The sequence below is a fragment of the Hippoglossus stenolepis genome, chromosome 14 (assembly GCF_022539355.2).
Source record: "Hippoglossus stenolepis isolate QCI-W04-F060 chromosome 14, HSTE1.2, whole genome shotgun sequence".
In the NCBI taxonomy this organism is placed as follows: Eukaryota; Metazoa; Chordata; class Actinopteri; order Pleuronectiformes; family Pleuronectidae; genus Hippoglossus; species Hippoglossus stenolepis.
The window spans coordinates 6,383,784-6,408,068 of record NC_061496.1 but is presented as its reverse complement, the minus strand read 5'-3'; the positions used below and the strand labels follow the sequence as shown (position 1 = coordinate 6,408,068).

The 24,285-nt window shown below is 44.0% G+C and overlaps 1 protein-coding gene across 4 annotated transcripts in view; it reads right to left on the bottom strand.

The window, feature by feature from the left end:
- Positions 1-2,017: 2,017 nt before the first annotated feature.
- The window catches only part of lrp8 (low density lipoprotein receptor-related protein 8, apolipoprotein e receptor), a 156,204-nt gene continuing 133,936 nt past the window's right edge, over positions 2,018-24,285 (bottom strand). Inside the window, exons 13-19 of one of the 4 annotated variants that reach the window (XM_035177493.2) lie at positions 23,340-23,479; positions 16,752-16,893; positions 14,046-14,198; positions 12,525-12,932; positions 8,541-8,609; positions 5,840-6,030; positions 2,018-3,893 (exon numbers count right to left, since the gene is read on the bottom strand). In XM_035177493.2, the coding sequence (XP_035033384.2) occupies positions 3,855-3,893; positions 5,840-6,030; positions 8,541-8,609; positions 12,525-12,932; positions 14,046-14,198; positions 16,752-16,893; positions 23,340-23,479 (1,142 nt within the window). In that variant the 3' untranslated portion in view covers positions 2,018-3,854. Of the gene's footprint in view, positions 3,894-4,683; positions 6,031-8,540; positions 8,610-12,524; positions 12,933-14,045; positions 14,199-16,751; positions 16,894-23,339; positions 23,480-24,285 lie in introns of those variants that run through there. The other 3 variants (XM_035177494.2, XM_035177490.2, XM_035177491.2) reach the window with 3 other exon arrangements.

The window sequence follows — 24,285 nt, the reverse complement described above, 5'->3', positions numbered from 1 at the left end:
AAATAGCAAATAATTAATGAAAAAAATCGACCTAGTGACAAACATATACAACAAAGTACCTGTAGCACGAGTGAATAAATCAACACAAGTAGATAAAATCACCTCTTTATTACTCGAGTGCTGAAACTGCTCCGTACAGCTGTTGTTTATGGGGTTGACCCTCAGTCAAACAATGATGCTGATGACATTAGAGCACTGATTAGTGCCTGAACGCTCCATGTAAACACAAACCAGAGAGGGAACGTTCACAGCCCGTCCTCCACCACCACTACAATTACCAGCGTCTGTATAATGACTGACGACAAAAAACAACCTCTCTTGACTTTTTCAGCGTCCTCCAGAGCTCTCAAGGTGGCCGCAAAAATGAATCAGCCAATCTGTCTTCACACTGTAGCAATAATAACTTCTCCACAACGCCACGCTCACCCACCTCAATAAATAAAGCAATTTATTCCCCCGACTCCAAACCATTCAGTGTGGAACTCCATTAGACCTGAAGCAGACATGGTCACAGGTGGGGGGGGGGAGAGAGAGACTCAGCCCAGGGTTTGTAATTTATTTAATTTCAAATTCACAAATATATCGTTTTTTCTGGACAGAAATATCTTCATCTCTCCTTCCAGATGAGGTTTATATGAAGAGACATGAAATTGTGAGCGTGCAGAGTTTGCACCGGAATGGAGCCGTGTCCCTTTAAACTGTTTTCAGGCTCGTCAATCCTAAATCCTGCCTGCAAACAAAACACTGCAGGAGCCCATGACTCGGGTCCAGGATCCTGCTGAGCTGAGTCACAGTCTCCTCCACCATGTAATGCCTTTCACTTGGCCTCATCTGCACAGGGTGAAGACGAAGGGAGATGGCCTTCCCCTGGCGCTCAATCCTCCTTCGTTAGACAGATGGGGGGGGAAACGCAGCGCCGAAGAGGACGACCGTTTGCCCGACGTTCACCTGACAAGTACAGGACATACAAATCGTCTACTGTGTCATAAAGTGAGAGAAGAGAGGAGAGGGCCGTCCTTCTGAGGGGTGTGGCACAACATCAGCAGAAATCCGACAAAGTAAATGACCCACAACTCGTCTTTCGAGCTCAAACCTGTTTGCATATGGTACAGTCTAAATCCTGGCACCTATTTCCTGTCCAACTTGGTCTCTTCCTCCGTGGTGGCTACACGAGAATCTACGCTATGAAACGTTCTCTTGTCTGCGTGCACACTATTACCTCCGTAGGACAAAGGTGAACCTGGTGCTACCACTGGTTCAGAACCTTTCAGGAACCAGTTTGCTTTTAGCAACGTAACATAAGCGGTTCTTTAACTGATTCTAGATCAGGAACTGGCTCCGTACCGGCCCTTTAACTGCCTTGGTGGAAAAGGGGTTAAATGTGTCTACTCCGATGAATGTATGCGTCTATACTGAGATGTTAAAAGACGGGAATGTTTGCACTACATTGCTTCTGTCTTTTTCTTTTCATTCAGTCATACATCAGGTCGATCATAAGATAAACGATGAGTCAAACAGAAGCGCTCCTTAGCCCCGCTCAGCCGAAATGCACCACTGTTCAGATTGGTTACTCTCAGAATGGAAGACGAGTCTATGGTTAGAACAAGGAGAAACAGCCCTGTATCATATTTAATGCATTAAACCTGTGCTTGACATAGTGAGAATGTCCGTCATGGAGACTAAGTGACACCCAGAATGGGAAGATGGTCAATTCTCCATGACAACGTGTAACAGCGACCGTGTTATTCCGTCCTAACGGCTTCTGGTAATTCACTTTTACAACACATTATGAGCAATTATTGCCATATTCAATGGGCATGAGTTCCATCTGGCTCAATGGGCTGGAAGCGCGTCTGTGGCGAGCCAGAGGAAGATCAGCTCTTTATGCTGGTTTACACATTTTCCTCTCCTATCCAGCTCTCACATCAAATCAGCGCTGGGCTCAGTCAGCCTCGGAGAATTAGTCATCTGTTCGTATGAAACAGGAAGGCCCACGACCACGATGAACACTACCCCCTCTCCCACAAAACAAACGTTGTTAAAAAGGGGGACGAGAGATGAGGCAGATATCAGGCTCTGAATCGTCGAAGCCAGCGGTGTGCAGCCACTGAAACACCGGATGATATTTAGAGTGCGCTCAGATTCAAACTGACTGTGGTTGAAAAAAAAAAAGTAGTCGTATTAGAGGCTTAAATACAGCAAGAAAAGATACAGACTCACTTAGCAGATATCTATTGCTAATAATATTCATATCAGTAGTTTAACAGAATATACACACGTTCACTTTGTCTCCATTACTTCTGCTTTTTCCTGCTCTGTGTCAGAATTAGAGATTTCATGTCCAAACCCAAACAAGCCAGAGAGATAATTAACCAAATCCAACCTGAACCCGCCAGGCATTCTGTGTTTTGGGGTCTGAACCCGACCCAATGACTGAAAACCCCCATTACCGGCATGTGCAGCTTAAAACTAAATCAGAGAGTCCAAACAAGGTGACCTAACCCGACCTGAACCTGAATGTCGGGGGTCGTCGGGTATTCACCCTCTAGTCGGGTATTCACCCTCTAGTCGGGATATGTAATGAATTGATTCTTCATTTCAAACAGTAAAAATAAAACCTGATGCAGTAGAAACCTCTGATTCCCTGACCTCGCCGTCTCAAACTTCATGTCCGATACTTCATTTCCTGTACTTCATTTCCTGTACTTCATTTCCTACATGATTCCAATACAGTGTGTGCAACTACGCGTTTAAATGTACACAGATTCAACCGTTAAACAACAGAAAACATCAGAAAATCACGGACAGGCCTCAGCAGAATATTTAAAACAATGTGTATTCATGATGGAGAGTTCAGCACATATCTGAAAAACAGTCCCATAAAGGTCTCTTGTCTGAAAATGAAACTTTACCTCCACGAGGTCGACGGTAGCAGATTCAAACACGAGCAAAACTTCAGGAACAAAGTCGTGAATCCTGACACGCTTCGCAAAACGAGTAAACAATCTCAAGTTCTTCATAAACTGTACGCATAGCACTCATATCAGGGGAGAGGATTACCCATAATCCTTTGCCGTTTCTGCCCTGCTGCCTTTTTTGCCTTGAGGCACGACCCTCTGGTGGCACAAATCCACAAAAGAAGAAACATCCTCCTTTACTCTTTCACCCCAAAACACCCCCATCTGTCTTATGTCTCCTTTCCCCTTGGCTATATTTATATTTCACATACAGTACGTTAAGGGGCGAATCTGAGGGGATGATATTCGCTCTTCTGTCAACTCGCGATGTAAAAGAAAAATAACGTCCTTGCCTTCGAACTGCGTCTCCTTGGAACAAATCTGTTTTCTCTGTTGCACCGAGAGAGATGCTCAGAAACATATTTACAACAGCAAACGCATACAAATAAATAATCTGAGGAATTAAAAATATCCAGTGCTGGCTTCTTTCCCCTTGTACAGTGGCCAGCAGCCTTCTTATTTACAATGTGCACTGAGACTGCCGAATGAGGTTAGTCTGAAGGAAATCATCAAGCAGCATTTTTAGACACCGCTACTGCTAACGAGAGGCCGAGAGGAGAGGAGAGGAGCGGAAGCTACTAATAACTAGCACTAGAGGAAAAGTTTAGTGGCTAGTAGTGGTAGTAATGTTACCCCCAGCGGGAAGAGGGGGAGGGGGGGCGTTTCTGAAGTGTACGAGTCATCCCTGCTCCTTAAAGGCAAAGTGAGGACTCCTTCTCTTTCTCCTCTGCGGTGGACTGGCCTCATTGCAGTGGTGTGGAGGCTGTGGTGAGAGGAGGGGGCCGTGGATGGGGCCAGGACGGGGACCGGGAGGGAGGGCGGGCTGCGTCCCACCCCTCAGGGATAGCCGTCATCCTCCAGACTCAGAGCCACGCGCTGCAAACAGCAGATAAAAAGACGGTTACCTCAGAAGGCTGGTGATGGAGAGAAAGAGAGAGAGAGAGAGAGAGAGAGGGGGGGAAGCGAGATAGAAAACAGAGGAAGCAAACAGACGCAGATTCGAGTTTAGGTGGAAGCCAGGAATTTAGTTTCTCTCCTCCGACGGCCCTCGCTTTCCCTGACCTTCCTCTTCACCCTCTTTCCCACCGGCCTCGTCTTGCTCTTTCCCTCCTTCTCTGGCTGTTTCTATGCGTCGAACGCAGGACGCATGCCTACGGCTGCAAAGGTCTGGCCCACGTAATGCCAACCTGATTCCTCTGGCGCTCTGAGTCGCCACATTGCCACGGGAAGAAGAAAGAAAAAGGAAAAAGAGGAGGAAGCAAACAAGTACAAAAGATTAAATGACAATATCAGAGAGATTTGTAGAGGAGGTGGAGACAAGAGAGAGAGAGAGAGTAGAGTTCTCTCTCTTCAGTCTTTCACTCAGGCCGGTTGTTACTTCGACCTTGAATCTTAATACGACTCAGACGAGCACCTGTTTTGTGTGTGTGTGTGTGTGTGTGTGTGTGTGTGTGTGTGTGTGTGTGTGTGTGTGTGTGTGTGTGTGTGTGTGTGTGTGTGTGTGTGTGTCGGAGTCTGTCATCATGCCAGTGATACCCAGAATTCTTTGCCTCCTTCCTCTACGGAGCAACACAAAGAAATCTGTGTTACCATGCCAACCCATCAAAGCGCTACTCTCCCATCCCCCCCCCGTAATCCCTTTTAGCTGCCCCCGCCCGCTCGCTCGCTCGCCGATACTTAAAACCAACAAATATATTCAATAAACGTGTGGAGTGTCCTGATGACGAGTGCACTCTGCATCTAAGTGCATGCGAGAGCAAACCGCAGCTGGCATTGTCTCCAGAGTTCGTATGAAAACGCAGCTTTGTGCCTTAAAAAGATGAATATCTGCATCGATGGGAAATCAGGGTGGTCTGCAACTCTGCAACTGTCCTCGATTCGGATTCGTGTTCCCCACTTTCTTTTCTTTTACGCTGAGATGAAATATAAAAGCTAAAATTCACATAAGGGACGGGCAATGTCATGGTGTTACTGTGCAAAAAAAAGTGTTATTATTCGCAGTGTGGTTTAATCCTGTGCTCTACTTGTCCTTCCTCCTCTGCGATGACTTTAGAGTCAGTCCTCTTCCTCCTCAAAGGCATCTCAACACTGAAATAACTCTGGCTCCTCTAATAAACAGATGCCACCGCGGCGCACACACCTCGGTTTCACTGCTCGGAGACAGACAGTCATTATCTAAGGCTCAGTGGCCCTTTAATGTATGGATGGCCCTCTGTTATTATTCTAGCAGCGAAAAACAGCACAGACTTTCCTCTTTGACGAGCGCGCTGCCTCGTGGCGCATATTTTCTGTCGTCTAGCGAGCGTGCCGGAAAAAAAATGTGATTCTTTCGCAGCTGCTTTTTGTAAACAAAGGATGAGATGTGCCTATTTGGTGAGTTTGGTCAGGAAACAGAGGGCCGACTACAAAAACATGTCTTCCAGGAACAGGACAAATAGATGTAGAAATAAATGGGACACCAGGTTTGGGGATGAGGCTTTGATAAACATATGTACTGTATGATTATGGTCTATGAAGGTGAATGATCATGGTGAGCTGGTGAAGGGCTTGTGTGTGTGTGTGTGTATGATTACGGCATGTGGACGTGTGCGTGTGCAAGCCTGGTCCTTCTTTCCACCAGGCCTACGTGTAACAACAAACAGGTTTCTCCAAACCCCAGCGCATCCTCCCATATCTCAAAAAATACTCCTTCACTTCCTCCGCAGATCCTCTCATTTGCCGCTGGAGAGCATCGGCGCCCCTGAGTACCAGTGAGAGTTGCTGTCTGTGACGCCGCCCCCTAGCGGCAGCGCTATGAACGGCTGACTGTGGCTGCCACTCACTGCTGGGTAGACGTGGCCGATGGACTCGCTGTGTCGTCCGATGTGGATCTCGTCGTCGTCGTCCTCCGTGGTTTTGCGGTACACCGGGTTGTCGAAATTCATGCTTTTGGTGTTCTTGCGCCGCCAGTTGCGCCAGACCAGGTAGCCGCCGGTGCAGAGCAATCCGATGACCACTGTGGCAAGGATAGGGACTGCATGTGTTTAACACACACAACAACAACAACACACGGCGGGAGCGTTAACACAGCCCAGGGGACACAGAGCGGCGCTTTAAGCACTGTTTCACACACACAAACACACGTCGCACACGTTCCTCCAAGTTCTGAGGGCTCATTATTTTCTGACTTTGATTTTCAAGTAAAATGAAATGTAACCCGTATTTGGAAGGGGAACGAAATCAAGGAAAAAGGTGGGCGACTATCACTCCCTCTTGTGTTTGAAGTGAAGAAGCAGGTTCTGGTGCAACAAACCTTTGCTCTAGTCCATATAGGGCGTTAATATAGTATTATATAATATGTAATATAGTATAAAGCACCCTATATTTAGTTTTTAATTACTTTCTACATGAAGAATTCAGTTTCCATCAATTATCTAAAGAATAAAATCTGGGTTTGTTTGAATATTTCGTTACAAACTGGAAAGATGGCTAAAACAATGAGCCTTCATTTTGCAGTCATACATTATATTACATTCCATCAATTATACAGAATGATCAAAAACAAACAAATACATGCACAACTAGCAAACGATAAATGCCTGCATGCACTGACACACTTACACACACACACGCACGCACACGCACGCACGCACACACACACACACTGATTAGACCTTTTAGGCTTTTTGAATAAAACCCCAGCAGCTGTTATTAGCATATTAAACCAGTGCTGCTACACTGAGGCAATGATTTATAATTTTGCACTCACCTGACTAAATAAAAATTAAACACTAACTGCAGACGGTCGGACCGAGGTTATGGGAGGAGAATGGACAAGGGGGGGGGGGACTATGAAAGGATGGAGAGGAGAGAGAGAGAGAGGAGAGAGAGAGGGTTGTGGGGTGGAGGTGCGTGGGGGTTGGAGGATTTGAGATAAGCTCTGTCTCTCTCCTCTCATTACCATATCAGCATGACTGCCAAGCTGCCCTGTAGGACCCTTGTGCATGTGTACGTATGAGTGGATGTGTGTGTGTAGACGGAGAGAGAGAGAGAGAGAGAGAGAGAGAGAGAGAGAGAAGAGCAGCAGCCAAACCAGATGTGTGTCAATGAGGAGAGATAAAACAACTGTGTGTGTGTGTGTGTGTGTGTGTGTGTGTGTGTGTGTGTGTGTGTGTGTGTGTGCGCTCACATCCATACATGTGTCTGCATCAGCAACATAAGCCCCATCTAATTGCTCTTTTGTTGGATAGGCACTTGAGATCCCTGTAAGCACGGGCTGGAAACCCCAGATCTGCCTTTGTTCTTCTCTAACACACACACACACACACACACAATAAGAATTCTCCCTGGTTTAAATAAAAAAAAAATCAGCTTTTGTATCGTTTAAAACATTTTCACTCCAATTACAGAGTGGTACAACAGCCCTGCTTCAGCTAATAAGCATTGTCGGGGCTGTTGTTCCCTGGCGGAGGAGCTGTGGGTGGGCACGCTGCGTACGAAGGGAACGGAGGTGCAGAAATCCGGGCCCTGGCGGAACCTCCACCATAATTAATGTTTCCAAGCTGCCAAAAAAATGCAGAATGGGGGGATTTATGTGCCGCGATGGGGGACGGGTTGGGGGAATGGATTGGACGGGGTTAACAGTCTCTGCGGTGGTTTTAATGAGCTGGTATCTCAATCGTTGAGAATGAAAAGAGGGGAAATAACAGCGTCGCCATTCGTCGGAGTTCCCATAACTAATCAAAGTGTTCATATTAAGGATGAAAGAGATCTCAATTAATGCCATATTGCCACATACCGCTGCTATAAGGTCATTTGCACATTTAAATGATTTCTCGGTTAAGTTAGGCATGAATGTTTTACTTATTTCCATAAATTTAGATTTTAATCAAGAGCTAATAGAAAAGATTAACTTTGCCAAGCTGGTAACAAGCATTTCCCGTTGTTACGTCTCACCTTCATTAACATGGTGCAGTGATGAAACGATAATGTATATCCTGTTATTTCCTCGGTCGTAAATTTCCACTGCTCCAGGGCCAAAAATCACTATTTTATCTCATTAATCCCCCGTTCAGCCCTTTTGATATTTCCTCCTTTTCCGACACTGATGTATTCTCAGTCCGCTGGGTCACAGAAATAGGTCAGAGCACTGGATTGATAGAAGCGTGAGTGTAACGTACGATCACAACGGAAGCATGAGCTTAATGCCACAACAGCTGGTCGTGAGTTGAATTTTTCATTTGCTGAAATATCTCTAATAATGACAACACACGCACGCACAAACATCACCAACACGTTCATAAGACACTTCTTTTTGTTATAAAATCAAACAATAAACTCATTTTAAAATCAGTGAAGTGGGGGTAGAAACACACGGTGGCACACATGCAGGTACGGAAACACACACACACACACACAGTCAAACACACATCTGCAAACACAAACGTACGGGACTGGAGCGACAAGCATGAGACGGAGCAGCGAGGAGGGAGAAGCAGGCAGGCAGAGAGCGGAGACAACAACCACACGGAGTCGGGTACTCACCGATCGGAATGACTATCCCCAGAACGGCGACTGTGATGTTGTTACCTATGAGGTAGTGATCACTCGCAGCTGAAGATGAAGAGAAGAAGAAAGAAAAACATAAAAACTCAGCAAAAAGTTCTGCTCCGGAGCATCGTCCCCGAAAGGCCTCGGCAGAGAGAAGAAATAACTTTGCTGCGTAGAGCATAAAAAACACACATGTATTTACATAATGTACGTGCAGAGAATGCATTGGATTTCACTTTCAAATGCTGATGAATCACATCGTGGCGTCTATGTAAATGCAAGGAGATGCTTTTTAATGTAAGAGGAGACAAATGCAATTTCAGCAAGCAGTGAATCATGTTCTGCTCAAAAGTAAATGTGGATTTTAGGAGGCGATACATTATAGAGGCGAGGTTTAAAACAAGCTGTAGGACTAAGGACCTAGAGACAAAGGGGACGTGGACAGAACTTGACCTGATGTGGGGACATTCGTTTTCTATGTCTTCATATTGGGAATGAAGACGATGCAACACAGTGAGGATTTATTCTCCGCTTGCTCTGTGTCCTCAGTCCCCTTCAACTCTCACCCTTCAACAGGTCAGTGACATTAATCCTGCACCTCCTGTTAGCAGCAGGCTAGTCATTAGCCAGAGTGTGATCAGATGGTGATAATAAGTCCAGGGAGGCAGATTAACAGAGATCACAGCTCCGACCCTGCACAGTAACTGACTCAGTGACTGAGTGAGTGAGGAAATGGAAAATACAATTAAGACACATTTTATAGCTCAATAAGGCAGAAATATAGAGAATAAACTGCCGTCTGATAAACCCACATTCACACACGTCCGACATCTACCTTAGTGAGGACACTTGGCATAATTAATCCCGAGCCCCTTATCCTAACCTTAACCATCAGAACTAAATTCCTAATTCTAACCCTTAAACCAAAATCTTCACCTCAAACATCCCATTAAAAGTGGGTCAGACAGTGAGGACCAACTTTCCCAAAATGTCCTCAATCTGAACTAAGATTTTCTCGAGTGACATCCAAAGGGTCCAAAGACTCAGGCAGAATAAAAGAGAATAGAATCTTAAAAGGAGACATATTTCTATTTTGTGAGTTTACTCACTAGCTTAAAGTTACTGTGCAGCACGGAAACATATGTCTGTTATTCATTATGTGTAGGGGCTCAACTTATGTGCACAATTGCCCCGAAGATTTTGTCATCTAGTTCTCTAAGTCAAACATACCTGCTGCAAACTTTAATTAACAGGCATCAAAAATCCTCAAATCATCAGACCTCAGACTGTGTTTCTGTGCTTTGGTGCTAAAAAGAGAAACTGTTCACTTCATTAATCAAACCAAGGAGCCTCATTAACTTGAGATAAACTCTGGAATTGATTCCTGCACATTGGACTTGGAGAAATCTCCCCAATCCTTTGACAGCGCGACAGCATTTTGTTTAATGCTGCTTAAAGATTGATGAATATTACAGCCATGCGCACCGGCTGTTTTTTTGTTTTTTTTATCATCCATCCTGGTTCTACACGACAGCAGCCGCAGCACCGCACGTGTGTAGCAGCTGATGCCGGGCAAACTCGACAGTGTGCGCCGAGTTAGAAATGATAACACATGGCCCGTGGGTTTGGAAACACGCCTCGTTCATGCCCCATTTTCTCCTCCGTGTCTCCTCCACCTCTCATCTGAAGAGCGCTTGTGGTGGGACGAGGAGCCTGACAACTTCAGAGGAAACATGTTCCTGCCTCTTAGAAATTCTTTTAAAAAAACCAGTTTCACCAGAGCGATGAGACCAGCTGCAGCAGCCATTCTCTTTAATTCCCAAGAAATCACTTTCTCTCCTTCCTCTTTTTTTCCGTCCTGTCGCTTCTTATCCTTATAAACGTGTTCCCCCCCCACAACAGTGTCATTTTCTTCCTCACTCCCGTCCTCCCTGCTCGAAGGCTGCACTGTCACGTTCCTTCCCGCTCCCTGTTTGTGCTTGTTCCTCTACGGCGTCTTTATTGTTTAACACTGTACCCTTTTTATTTAACAGTCCTTAGATTTACTTTCCCCGGCTCATTTTCTCATTTCCCCGTCCTCCTCTTGTCTCTTCCCTTTTCCTCCGACTCTCACACCCATTTAAAACTTCCATTATCCGTCCCCCGCTCCTCTCCCTCTACCTTTGTCATCCCCAAGCCGCTCGCTCTCCTGATTTCTCACTATAATGAGAAATGTCTCTGATGTAAATGCAGTATTGTAAAATCTGAGTTCAAACACAGTACAGCCGCTGACACTCTTTCTCACCAACACAACCACTGCTATCTTCTCCTCCATCTCTTATTCTCTCTCCAGCAATAGGGTGCGACATTCTAATAAAATACTTCTGTATTGACGACATGAAGAAGTTGGTTTTATTGCTCTGGCTTTAAAAAGGGCTGTGGGGCTGTTGACAAACAAATGATCGGATCCACATTTCCAGAGTTCTCTCTCTGAAAGAACCTTAAATAATAGAGTGCAGACAATTTATTGGTTTGTTTACGGCCGATATCGTTATCAGCGTTGACGAATGCCGAAATGAAAACTTTTATTTCACAGACGAAACACAGCAGGAAAGATTGTTCTATTTATTTGGTCGCCTGTTTTATTTAAAGTTATTAAAAGTTTATGGTAAAACTGTTAGACATTTCTTTGTAATGCGAGTTTGATTATATCTTCGGAATTAATTTCTTTATTTAATTAAATTTCATTAGTATAGCAAATTATGCACATTATCTCAAGGCACTTTACATCGTAAGGTCGAGATCTAACAATTTTTTATGGAGAAACCCAACAGTTCCCAAAACACTTATACAACCGTGGAGAGAAAAATATCATTGCCAATTATTTTTTTAATATATACCAGGCAAAATATAAGCTTCAGCTTTTTTTATTACCTATTATCGGTATCAGCATTAGCCCGAAAAAGCCTGTATCCATCGGGCTCTACTAATCCTTATGAGCCAAGTGGTGAAAAAAAGCAACTAATTTAGATGATAATGATTATTTTTACTGTTGTGAGGAGCAGTTTGGCTCCTTGCGTCTATGTTGATGTCTGCATGCAGAAAAACCTGAAAATACTGATTTCAATATAATTATCCCAGTGTGGTGTGCAGCCCAGCGGTTTATCATTTTTTGTTTTGCTGCGCTATCGAGGATTCCTTTCTGCTTCCAAATGCAATTTAAGTCTTAGCGAGGCTTTGTGAGCCATCGTTACTGCCGCTACACTCTGCTGTCATTGTTTGTCTGGGCAACAAACTGTAAAACAGCATTTTTCTGGCGCGCAACGAAAACTCGGTTTGTGTGAGAACAAAAAAAAAAGAAAGAAGAATCCTGCCACAGAGGGAGAGTGAAAGAGAGGGAGAGAGATGGAGAGAGAAAGAGGGAGAGAGAGAGGGAGAGAGAGAGGTAGAGCGGCTGTCAGAAAGTGAGGATGAGTGATGAGAGGTGCAAGACGAGAATGGAGGGGACTGTCGTTTGTTAGCTCTGACAGCTCTGTTACACGCTGCTCATGAGGGACCAACAGGGAACAGACTGAGAGATACATGAGTGGGTGTGTGTGTGTGTGTGTGTGTGTGTGTGTGTGTGTGTGGAAAAACAAAGAAAGAAAGATGACATACAGTAGAAAGACAGACGGTGAGAGAGAGAGAGAGAGAGAGAGAGAGAGAGAGATGGAAAGATGGAGGGGAAGCCAGAGAAACGAGGGAAACTGATGTAAGCGGTAGTTTTCAGCTCCACGCTGCTTTAGTGGCAGGTGGTAGCTGTAGCGACGGCAGATGGACGAACACGAACACACACACACACACACACACACACACACACACACACACACACACACACACACACACACACACACACACACACACACACACACACACACACACACACACACACACACACACACACACACACACACACACAAAACCGCACATTCCCATGCACAGACTCACCACGATCCTTACCTCTGTGGGAGAGGTTGCCGTTGCTCTCTCTCTGGATGCTGTTGGGGGCCACGGGGCCTAACAGAGGCGTGCGTGTGGACGTTGACGTCTGACTGGTGCTGCGGAAGCTGGTCGTCTCCGTGCTCGTGGCGGCGGGGGTCCGAGCCTGCGCCGTCGACGTGGCTCTGGGTCTCTGAGGAGAGGCTGTTGTCGCCGGGCGTCTGGTCGAGGGCCTGTGCGTGGTGGCGGCCGCGGAGGTGCCGGCGGTACTTGTTGTGGTGGGGGGAGTTGTGGAGGGTGTTGTCGTGGGGGTGGTGGTGGTGGTGGTGACAGTTGTGCTGGTTGTTGTGGCGCCCGTTGTCGTGGTCGTGGCGGGAGCTGTTGTCGGGGTTGTGGTTGGAACAGCTGTCGTGGTTGTTCTGGGTCGAACTGAGGAACAGGACAAAAAGATTTGACTCACAGCCGACGAGCACATCATATATGTGATGGCGTCTCACTGCCGGGCCGTGACGCAGTGCCCAGGTTCAAACACCTCAAGGCCGGAAACTATCCATAATAATCCGATATTCACTGGGATGACAAAGTGCAAGGTGCAGTAGTGTTGCCCACAACCAACCAATGGAACTGCTCAGAATAAACGGTCAAACTAGCCAAGATTTGGACAAAACACACAACAGTAAGTAAGTAACTCATTGGATGTCACCTCATTTTGCCTGATCTGCAGATCCACTGAGTGGATAGTGGCCTAAATACATCATCTACCTTTACCTCACCTGTCCAATCACAAGGAACAACACATTGAGCATTAAGGCTGTGTTGGGAGAACATGGGGACAGGCTGAGTGGTGAAATAAGGTCAGAGGAATGACGACGGTGGACTGGAAACACGGGTAAGCTCAGGGAATCCCTGACCCACTTCACATGACAGTGACACTTTTAAACACAGGTATCAAATCCACTGAAGGAATCGGCTTTTCAATCCATTATAATCTATTTAAATAGATTAAGGGGCAATGTTCAGGGCCGATACCGGGAAATACTGGATTCAGATAAAAGCGTCAATCGTGAAAATGCTTTTTTATTAAGATGTGGGTTTTAATAGTCAAACTGGATTTTGTATTATATAAATACATGGTTTATTCTACATATTTGACTGACAGGTTATTACCTTATCTTAAATGTTAAACTTCAGGGCTTGAGTTTGAGCTCATGTCTGAATATGGGAGGCAACAACTCTATTGCTGAACCAACAAAGAAATGAACTCAAACAGAACCTGTCAGCACTTGTGCAATGTTCCCAGACCTTCACCCACATATAAGAAACCCTCTGATATACTGAATAGTTTAAAGCAGAACATTTATTTATAGATTTCTATTAATACTTAATACTTGAGGTGGAGCGATTTTAGCAGAGTTGAGGGTGAAGCTCCACTTTAAAAATCCTTATGGTCCGACACTCTGAGACAGACTTCATGCCTCGTCAGGTTCCTTCAATCAGCTCCCTGTTAGTGGGATTGACTGGTTCCCAGTGTGATCCACTCACCTACAGCACAGCGCCTCATGTCCGGCCCCAGCTCCATTCCTTCAGGACAGGCACAGGTGTACTTGGGGGAGTGGTCCGTGATCTGAGGGGCCTTCAGGCAGAGGTACTCACAGCCACCGTTGGGTAGACTGCCCATGTTACAGGTGTCGGGAGCTGGAGGGACGAGAGCAGGAGAAGAGCAGAGGAAGAGGAGTGAAGGGAAAACGTGAGCACAGAGGTTTAGTTGTACTGTAGATGGAATAGTTTGGAAGAACTGAAGACAGAGCAGCAGTTTTGGTTACGGTAATAATCAAAGGCGTCAATGCAATAGTGAACTTTGTCTAACAAACGGCAAAACTGGCACCGATGTGAAAAAAGGTTGATGGGGAAACCACAAAGAAAACTGGAAGCTCCTGTACAAAAGAACCCAAACTGTATTCAGACATGACAAATCGCTCTGGACCTTCTCCAGACTGTGGATTCCACATATGAAGAATGCAGTAGAGTAGATTTTCCAGATTAGAAAGCGTCCACAACATTCAGGTGAGCGGTGGCACCCGGGTGGAGCTTGCAAGAGGAAGTTCAAAATGTAAATGCAGCGTTTTTTTGTTTACAGCACATTGACACCTCGGTCGGACCCAAAGCTCTCAAATCTTGTTTTCTTTCCATGTCGACATCTTCGTGTAAGAGCACAGGGTCTAGAACCTCTTAAGCCCAGGAGCAAACACTTGTACACTACTTCCTACCTAATAACCGTTTTGTGCAACATGCAGCAAAGCAACATAAAATCGAAACTTAAACTTTCACAGTGTTTTATTTAGGGAGCTGTATTCGTTCCAGAGGCTATTTTCTGGTCCAATGAAGAGCTGCTCGGGTTAAGACAAGGGTCTCTAAACTTTTCTCCTCTAATCTCTCCACTCAAATGAAAAATTTACATGTTTTTTTCCCAGCTGCAGACTCTTGAGTGGTGCAAAAACATTGCTCCTCTTTGCCATGTGCGGAATGCACCAGAATTAGGTCAGGTCGCGGTCGATTCTGCCTCTTGATTCGGGGCGAAGCGACACATCAGAGGAACCAGCAGCCATCAGGGGAGGAAGCTGCATAGCTCACGATGCACAGAGAGTTTTGAATAATCTGGGAATACACGCATGCTCCAGTACAGTATCTCTGCGTAATGAGCACGGTACAGTAATATGAACGGTCTGAATGAAATTCTTAGACGCTGCACATATACCTGCTTTCCATATTAATGAGGAATGAGGCTCTTTGGGAATGTCATGACCCAATCTGACGAAACATTTAAATTCCACAGTGGTGGAAGAAAAAGTGGGAACAGGAAAGTGAAGAGAAAGAGAAAAGGAGGCAACAGGGAAAAGGACAGAGGAAAAAAATGATTGTTCTTAAGTTGCAACAGCTGCAGCGTCCCGTCCTCTCATTCTGCTCCGCACCGCCTCCCGTAGGTGCAGAGAAAGAACAAAAGCAGGGAACGTCGGCTTCAAAGAACAACTGCGCACGGATAAAAAAAAAAACAGAGATAAATAATAAAAGAGGCACAACAAAGAGAGTCAGGAGGAGCGGGTCTTTTTATGACGTGTGTCAAAAAAAATTAACACATGTTGATCGGGGTTAACGGAAGATACACAAGCCGTCACCTTCTGCTGTGCGGTTCCAGATTTTCTTGGATTAATATACAGTACATAATAAACATATATGAAAAGTGAGAGAGAAGAATATAAAGATTTGTAAATGAAATGGAAGAGAGGAGGCTCATCTTGTAAACTGCCTCAGTCAAGGTCACGTTTGATCAAATCTTCATTTAGCCGACTTAGGCCCGGTTGTTTCATAACTCGCTCTCACTGGCATTTTGGAGAAAACGTGCTGAATTCTGTGATATTTCTCTCTGAGCAGAAGTCTTGATTTATTGATGAGGGAACGCAATTAGCTCCCCACTGGCACTCAGACAAGACTGCTCTGAGCGAGGGGAGAAAACAAAGCATGAAAACATACTCACGGAAACAAATTGCTAGAACACACTGCCAAACACACAGAAGTGCACACGCACACACACACACACACACACACACACACACACACACACACACACACACACACACACACACACACACACACACACACACACACACATGGAGAGATGCACACACCTAGGCATGCAACCATCACTATAACAAATAATAAACACATCAGTTGACAGGCCAGCCACATATCAGTTTGAACACACAGTTCATTGTGTATGAAGGCTTTGAAAATTGTTTTTTCTGAACATAAAATATTCAGGGTTTTGTTAGGAGGGAGTGAAACATAGAGGAATCACATGTTGTACTTCCCAGGATGTTTGGGTCTGTACGAACTATTGACATTATACTCGGACGGGCAACACTGGGCAAATATTTACTATAAAACTATTTTCAGTAATGCCGTGGTTGCTTCATCTCTTTCTACACGGCCCTAGAACTGAAATGTTTATGTCATATCTTACGAATCACTTTTATTTGATGTTTATTCAGTGGGAGACGTACAGCGACTCCAACAGAGTTAACTCAATCTATGGTGATAACGTGGGTGCACACGTTTCTCTCTCACGTGCGAGAGACACTATTGATATGGCTGAAACTATTTGTAGTATTTTTATTGTATTACCTGCATCATTTGTTTAATCGTAAAGCGAACAATTTAAATGAAGTTGTTGTTATTGGTTCCTTGTCTTACCTTTTGGCTGCCTCTGTTCATGAAACACCACGAGGTCCAGGGGGTTGTTGAGGTGCTCCGCCACCTTGGCGACATCATGTCCCGTCAGTCGGTTGGCGCTGTAAATCGCCTCATCCTCCAAGTCTGTCCAGTAAATACGATCCTGCATAGAAAGAGAACAAAGAAAAAGTACATGTCACTGAGTGTTGAACCCTAAAGGCTTTGACACACCAGGCGGGTGACGAATAAACAAATGAAAATGAATTTGCAGCGGCTCATTCTTCAGTATAATCCAGAGATGATGAGCTTGTTCTAGTGAAACTACTTTAGTCTACAGAGATTCCTTACTTCCTTTATTCACTGTGCAAACGCTCCTTCTGAAAAAAGTGTAATATTCATCTTCTGTGTGAAAGAACCCGTGACAAAAAAAGAGGAAAAATAAAGCATCATCTCATCGTTCCACAAAGATTCACATCTGTCAGGCTCAGTAAAAAGACTTCAGACACAATAAAATAAAATAAAAAGACTTAATGTGACTTGTGCCATCGCAAGAACTTAAGCTGTTTCATTTATCTTCTTTATTTATTAATAATTTCTGTCGATAAAACAAAACCCCAAAATATTCAGTTCATCAGCACATGAGGAAGAAGAAAAGGATCAAATGATTCACTGGAGAAGCTGGAAACACACAATGTTTGGTAGTTTCCCTGATTTCTTCTCAGTCATGACTAAAAAGAGGAAGAGCAGAGCATCGTCTGAAACAAGTTGGCTCCAGAAGATTGAAGATTGTTGCAGAAATAGCTTATAAATAAATTTGTGGTTAAACGCAAAATATTTAGTTCTTGTTATAGTGAGAAAAACTTTGTTTCCTCATGTCCGATCATGAATTTATTGTAATTCAGACTCATGTCTTTTACCTCTGTCATGTAACCATATCCCAAGTGAACATTTAGCATCATCTGCATAGAGCTGCAATGCATTTAAATAGAATAAATTACATTTAGTCTGTAAATATGTTAAACAGCAATTGTCCAAGGAAACTGTTCTGGGGAATTCTGCATAAAGATTTTTTTTTAGAGATGAAAGGATTCCAGTAAAAATATTCTGCAGTGTGTTGCAGAGATATATGCACATCCTAACAATGAATGTTTAATTAAATTAACATGCACTTAAATGCACCAGCTTTGTTTTTAATGCAGGGTCCTGTTACTGGAAAAACACTGCCTCCGCGTGTTTAGTCACATTTAGATTTAAGTCATCGCTGCTTAAAATCAACCACAGATATTGTTATTGAGATATTGCTCTGACTATCAATGCACTTTCTTTTCCTTGGTCATGTCCATATGTTGGATGTACATCACTCTCTGAGTTTATCTATCATTTATCATGATTCATATGTTATGGCCAGTGGAGGCTGATTTACTGGTTCATGTCAAGAAAGGTCAAGGTCAAGACAAATGCATACTCTACTTCTGCAGAAGCTGAATACTGTTTGTATGTCCTTTGTACATGTAAGGAAAGAAAGTATCTCTCACGTGTGATTGATATTTCCCCAGAGAGCTACATGAACTCTGCACATTTCACTGTCTCGTAAAATTTCTTGTTGAATGAATACTGAGAGTAAACCTTGACCCAGCGCTGCAGTGAAGTGTCTAAACTGAGAATTATCATCTCTGATGTCTGACTAGTGTTCTCCTGAAAGTCTGAAATAAGGGGAGAACCAAGATTGTTGTTTTACATTGTTTATATTTGATCAGGTTAGTTCACACTGTCATTTAGGGAGCGGACATCAACCTCACTTCCATTTTAGCACCAACAAAATGAACGTCCTCGTCGTTCAAACACGTCATCGGAGGTGAAGACTACAGGCAGTCCTGTCGTTTTCCTCTTCTAATATTAAATGCCTTCCCAACGTCCTGCGATTGGTCAGAAAGTCAGAACTATTAACGAGCAGAGCCATGGGTCGGTTTGATTCAGACCTCACCTCAGACTAAATATGGCTCCGGTGGTCACAGGCTTGTTATTTCAGGTTGGACTGAAAGGTCTGAAGGTCTGAACCAAACAAGGTGGATGTGAAAGCTCCCTCAGAAAATATGTCTTCAACGTTTCATTACAGAACTCTGACCATCAGGTGATATCATAGTGATGCCAAACACTACCGATGGAAGACACTGGTATCATGTGGTATATATATATTAGGACTTTGAGCTGCTGGTGTATGATTATAAATACCTGGTAGATATTAAAAAGCCTTTTTTTGTACAGTAAATAAAATAATTTGAAGGACTTGTTCTTCCATTAGCTGCTTTTCTTTCACCTGGAAATAAATGGATAAGCTCTGCAGGCTCAAACCTGTGAGGTTTCTCTCTCGTCTTTCACCTCTGACTCTTTGTCCATTCATTTTCCTCCCTCTCACACCTCTTCACATCCTCTTTGGTGATACTACAGGACGACAGGATACAAGCGCAGGGTTTCCAAGGCAACTGCAGACTGCTCCTCTTACACAGACACACTTCAATTAAGAAAATCACAGAAAATTATAGCGAAAAAAGAAAACGCAGAGACGATGAGCTCACAGGCGCGTTACAGACAAATGATGAACAGAGAGTGGGACTGCCGAAAGGCTTCAGCAGGTTATGGTGGCTCCTGTTTGTATTTTTATCATTCAGCTGTGACTGTGTTTACAGTTTCATCCTCTCCATAAAAGGTCGAGGACCTGCAGGGGTCCGACCACAGATTTGTCTTGTGTGTGCGCGTGTCTCAGTCATAGCTATAATCCCTGTTCTCCGTTTATGCTGAGTTATCTGCGGATTTAACCTTTCTCTCACCTTCTCCTTTTCCATCTTTCTCTGAGCTCCCTATCGCTCCGTCCCCCCCCGCATCTCAGATTCAGATAACCTTTACTCATCTGACAGCAGCGCTGAAACAATGAAAGACAAATATCATCCACGGCGATAAACCAATACTGAAATCTATCATTCCATCTCCGCCTTTGCCTTCTTTCTCTCCGCAGATGTCTCTCTCCGTCAGCCTCCACCTCTGTTTTTCCTCTTTTGACTTCTCCTGTCAGTCGCTGCATCTGTCGCTTCTCCGTCACCTTGAAAGCTTCAAAAGGCGACGAAGACCCGAGCAGGTCGACGCTCTTCATCGCTGGATCAAGGTGAATCCTTCAGGTGTCGGAGCACGGACAAAAGAACAATCTCCCCTGAACACATCACTTCGGTCGGAGCTGTCCGACTCTGGTTGTCATGGGGATGAGAGTAAATGGATGCTGGGGTGTTTTTAATGTCGTGGGGAGATCAGCCCTTGATGATTTTTGTCATGATTCCGTCCCAGAACAACAAATGCTCGTCAGCCTGATGAGCTTTCGGTGCCTGATGCCTTCTTGAGAGGAACAAATGAAAAGCTCAGACAAAGCCGACCCTCTCAACTTCTGAAGCCTTTGATTCTGTTTTCGGTTTGATATGTGTTCTTTTGTTGCATCAACCCAAGTTGTGAAATATTAACGTGGGCTTGGTGTTAAATCTGTGGCTTTAGGAGATGTTTTCTGTTAATCTCTGCTAAGCTTCAACAGAGTATTAAAGTCTTTTCCACATGCATGGTTCACCCACACAGGTATTTCCACCCGATTAGACCTCTGCCCTGGACCGTGGGTGTGGGTGGTCACACAAGCGCAAGTCAATCGAAATTGATTGAACTCGAGAGCCGTTTTCAGACATGAAAACTTCCAGAAAATTGGATCCAGACATTTTCCGGAGGTTTTCCTTTTACATATGAAGAACGCAACAGGAGATTATTCAAGTGAGACGCGATCAAAGCAACAGGAAAAGGTTTGAACCATTCAGGCAGGACATGACGTTTAAATTCTCCCGCCGTTGAGATCAGGTGTTTTTCCTTTAAAGCACATCGACACCGGCATCAGTCTTCATCGCCAAAAGCTCTCGAATCTTGTTGCCTTTCCAAGTTGACATCTTCATCAGTGTCTTCTATGAGTATGGCCGCTCTTCTTCATCAAGAGAAATTTGTATTCGTATTGTTTCCCAGCAACGTCATCATTTCAGGACGTTTTCTGCTGTTTTCTCACATGGAAAATGACTGAAAGCAGCTAATGTGACATTTGAGCTTGAGAATGTGTTTTATTCTGTGAGCACCAGGAACCTTTTTAGGAGAGAATATTTCTTTATAACATCAATATGACCTGTTAACATCAAATCCATTCAGACAATTTTGCTTGACTGAAGGCAAATCTGACCATACGTAGTTGGAGCTGTGTGGATGCAGAGACTTTAAAGCCTAAGTCCTCCTACAGCTCAGCAGCTCATGGCAAGAGGACAAACATCCTTTTTATATTTTTTCTTCCTGATCGTATTTTATGTCTTTCAATCACCATCCTCCTCTTGGCTTCTTCCTCCCAAACACATCTCATCTCTTCTTCTATCCCCTCGGGTCAAACAAAGAGGGGATAAAAACAATGCAGTGATACTGAAGCTGAAGAAAGAGAAAACATTACTCTCTGGATGTCTGTGCGATCTACATTTCCTCAGGGCTTGAATTACTTGGCAGGGGGTGAGGACACCGACTGGAAGGGTTTGCATGTGTGTGTTTGATGGTGGCGTGTTCAGACTTTGATGTACAATAGAAACCCTGGGTTGAGTAATACTCTGTGAGATGAAGAGTACATGTTGAAGACGTGTAAAACACATTAAAAAAACATACAAATACCTGTTTCATGCTCATAGGAGCTGGTAAATTAGGATTTTTTTAAATTATGAATGTTTCTTAATACACACAGTTGGTCCACATTTTGATCAAATACTCAAATTTCAGAAAAAGAAATTGCTTTTTACATTTTTGACGAAAAAACCCCATCAATTACCAAAATAGTTTTATGATTATTCATTTGTTTATCAACTTATCAACCAATCGAACGCTCAAATTAGATTTGCTCCATGAAGCAGGGCAATATGAAAACCTTTCTTTTACAGAATGGACATCGCAGAGATGAACGTTAAAGAAAATTACGTTTAGTCAAATTCTACATATTCGGTTGTATTTGCGGTTTGTTTTTATTCATAGATATTTATAATAAAGTTTATGGTTGAACTGTCAAATATCAATTACATTTCTTTGTCCTAAGGTTTTGATAACGACATCTTAGGATTCAGTGCCATTTTTGAAAATATATAACGGACGATATTTTGTTATCAAAAAGGTTTTACTCCCTAATATCAGTCGGCATTGGCCCCCAGAAATAAATAATCCAAACCTCCTCAAAGATAAATTCAAACATGAATTTGTTACATATGAACTGCTGAGAAGGATCAACTGGAAATCTGTACAGCCATCCATAGCATGCTTTTGTTCTTTTGTTGCAAATCTAATAAATAAATAAATAAAATGATCTTTTCAACATCTTCAGTTCAATAACTGCTGATCTGATGTAAAGTATGATGTAGAGTCATCCACAACACAAGCTAACTGAGCCTTGTAACCAGCTCTACTGAGGCCAAAGAGGCCAAAACGCTCCCTTGAAGCTAATTTCCCAGATATGACACAAACAAAATGAAAGGAACAAGAAAAGGCTTCAGTTCACATCTCAGAAGAAAGAAACTTGATCAGTGTGGTGGGAGCAGGACTAACCGCTGAGCTGGTAAAGGCTTTTTAATTTGTTCTGTATCATAACCAGAGGAACAAAGACCAGAGGAGCCATTAATCTCCAGGGATGAACTTTCACTGCTGCCCCGAAACACTGGTTTTATTCATCTGTTTTCACACACACGCACACGCACACACACACACACACACACACACACACACAGCTGGACATGATGGATGTCCCCTCTTCCCTTTGCTCCTCATCATCACAGTGTGTGTGTGGAGCTGATCACACTTCACCTCCCTCTCCCCTGCCTCTCTTTTCCACACCATCTGCACTTGATGGGCTCTAACAGACTGACTCACTCATGCCTCAATAAATACACCCAAATTAGTTTCATTGATTGCGGTGCTCTACTGTGACTCTTTGAGAAGATCATTCTCTGGGTTCTTCCTGCTGCTGCGCTTTAAAAAAAAACCTCCACGTCTCGGTCAATGTTCCTGCGCGGACTTATCTCTGTTACTCAATGTTTTAATCTTCCACCCTTAAGGACACTCTGTCAAGACCAGTATGTGCTTCAAACAGAAACAAGCGACAGTACAAGTGACTCTTACACTTGCTTTTCATTTAGGCGTCCATCATATCAGGTCAGAGCCGCGCTGCTCTTCTACAGAGTCAAGGTCTATTTTCTCTGTGTACGATTTACAACAAAATAGACAGTGAAAATGATCTTTCTCCACAGTTTCTATCCGCCTGTCGAATATGTCACGAACAAAATATTTGCAACCCGTATAAAAGTAAAAGCACTCGTGCGTTTTGTTGACTGAACCCATTCTTTTTTCTAGATTTGGGTTGTTTGATTGTTACTGACGTGAAACTGGAAAAAGACAAATATCTTTGTGCCGCTCTAGAACACGCTGACAAAGTCATTGTGCCTCGTCTCACACTTGTGTCTGCAGGGGGCGCTGTTGCTCAGTGAAAGTTACACATAGTGTTGCTTTAATCTCCCCTACCTCAAAGACAGTGAGGGCGAACGGGTGTCCCAGGTGCTGAAGGGAGGACAGCAGGACCTTGCGGTTGTCTCCGTTCAGGTCCACACTGGACAGCAGGTGCAGCTTGGAGTCCACCCAGTACAGACGCCTGTTGGACAAGTCTGCGAAGGGGGGGAGGAGGGGAGGACCGAAACCAAGGAGGAGAACAAAATGAAAGAAAGAAAGAAAGAAAGGGAGACGAATAGAGAGAGAGAGGTCATTCCAAGAGAAAAGGCCTCGGGTGAGAAGTGTATGAATGTAATGGCCCAGCAGCTACACCATCAATCTTCTTTGACATGACAGCTCAGACCCTGCGCTGAGAAAACACAGATGTGATTGTGATATTGCCGGTTGACTTCTTTGCTGGGGGAAAAAAAAAAAAAATATATATGTGCCCTTGAGCAAATTGATTAGTCTTGCTGGACTTTATTCTAAAGGGTAAAGTCTCCGATGCTGTTTACATCTCGGACAACTGCGCCGTTGCTATGGGCCACAGAGGAGTGTGGTGCTGGGATTAGCTTGAAAATGCAGATTCCATTGTATTTGACAGAAAAGGACACAATCCCAGTATGACTTTGCTTTTTTGAAGTTCTAAGGATCATTGGTGTCGATGTTTATTTGATCTCAAAATCAATAAAAATGTGGATTTTAGACTCGTTACAACTTCCACTTCAGGCACTTTAACTTAGAAATCGTCAACAGTGTCTCAAATAGAATAAAGATCCTGACTTTCCTTTATAAAGCTTGGATTTGACCACATGCTACGGGCCAGTCAGCTGAGCCCACTGACAAGGTGCTGATCTAAAACAAGGCCGAGGAGAAACCAAGAAACCACCGAGCACTTTTTCATTCAGAACTTTCCCTCCGGCCTCAGACAATCATCCGCTCTGTTCAAAATCAATGTGTAAGGGAAAAATAATTCACCCCC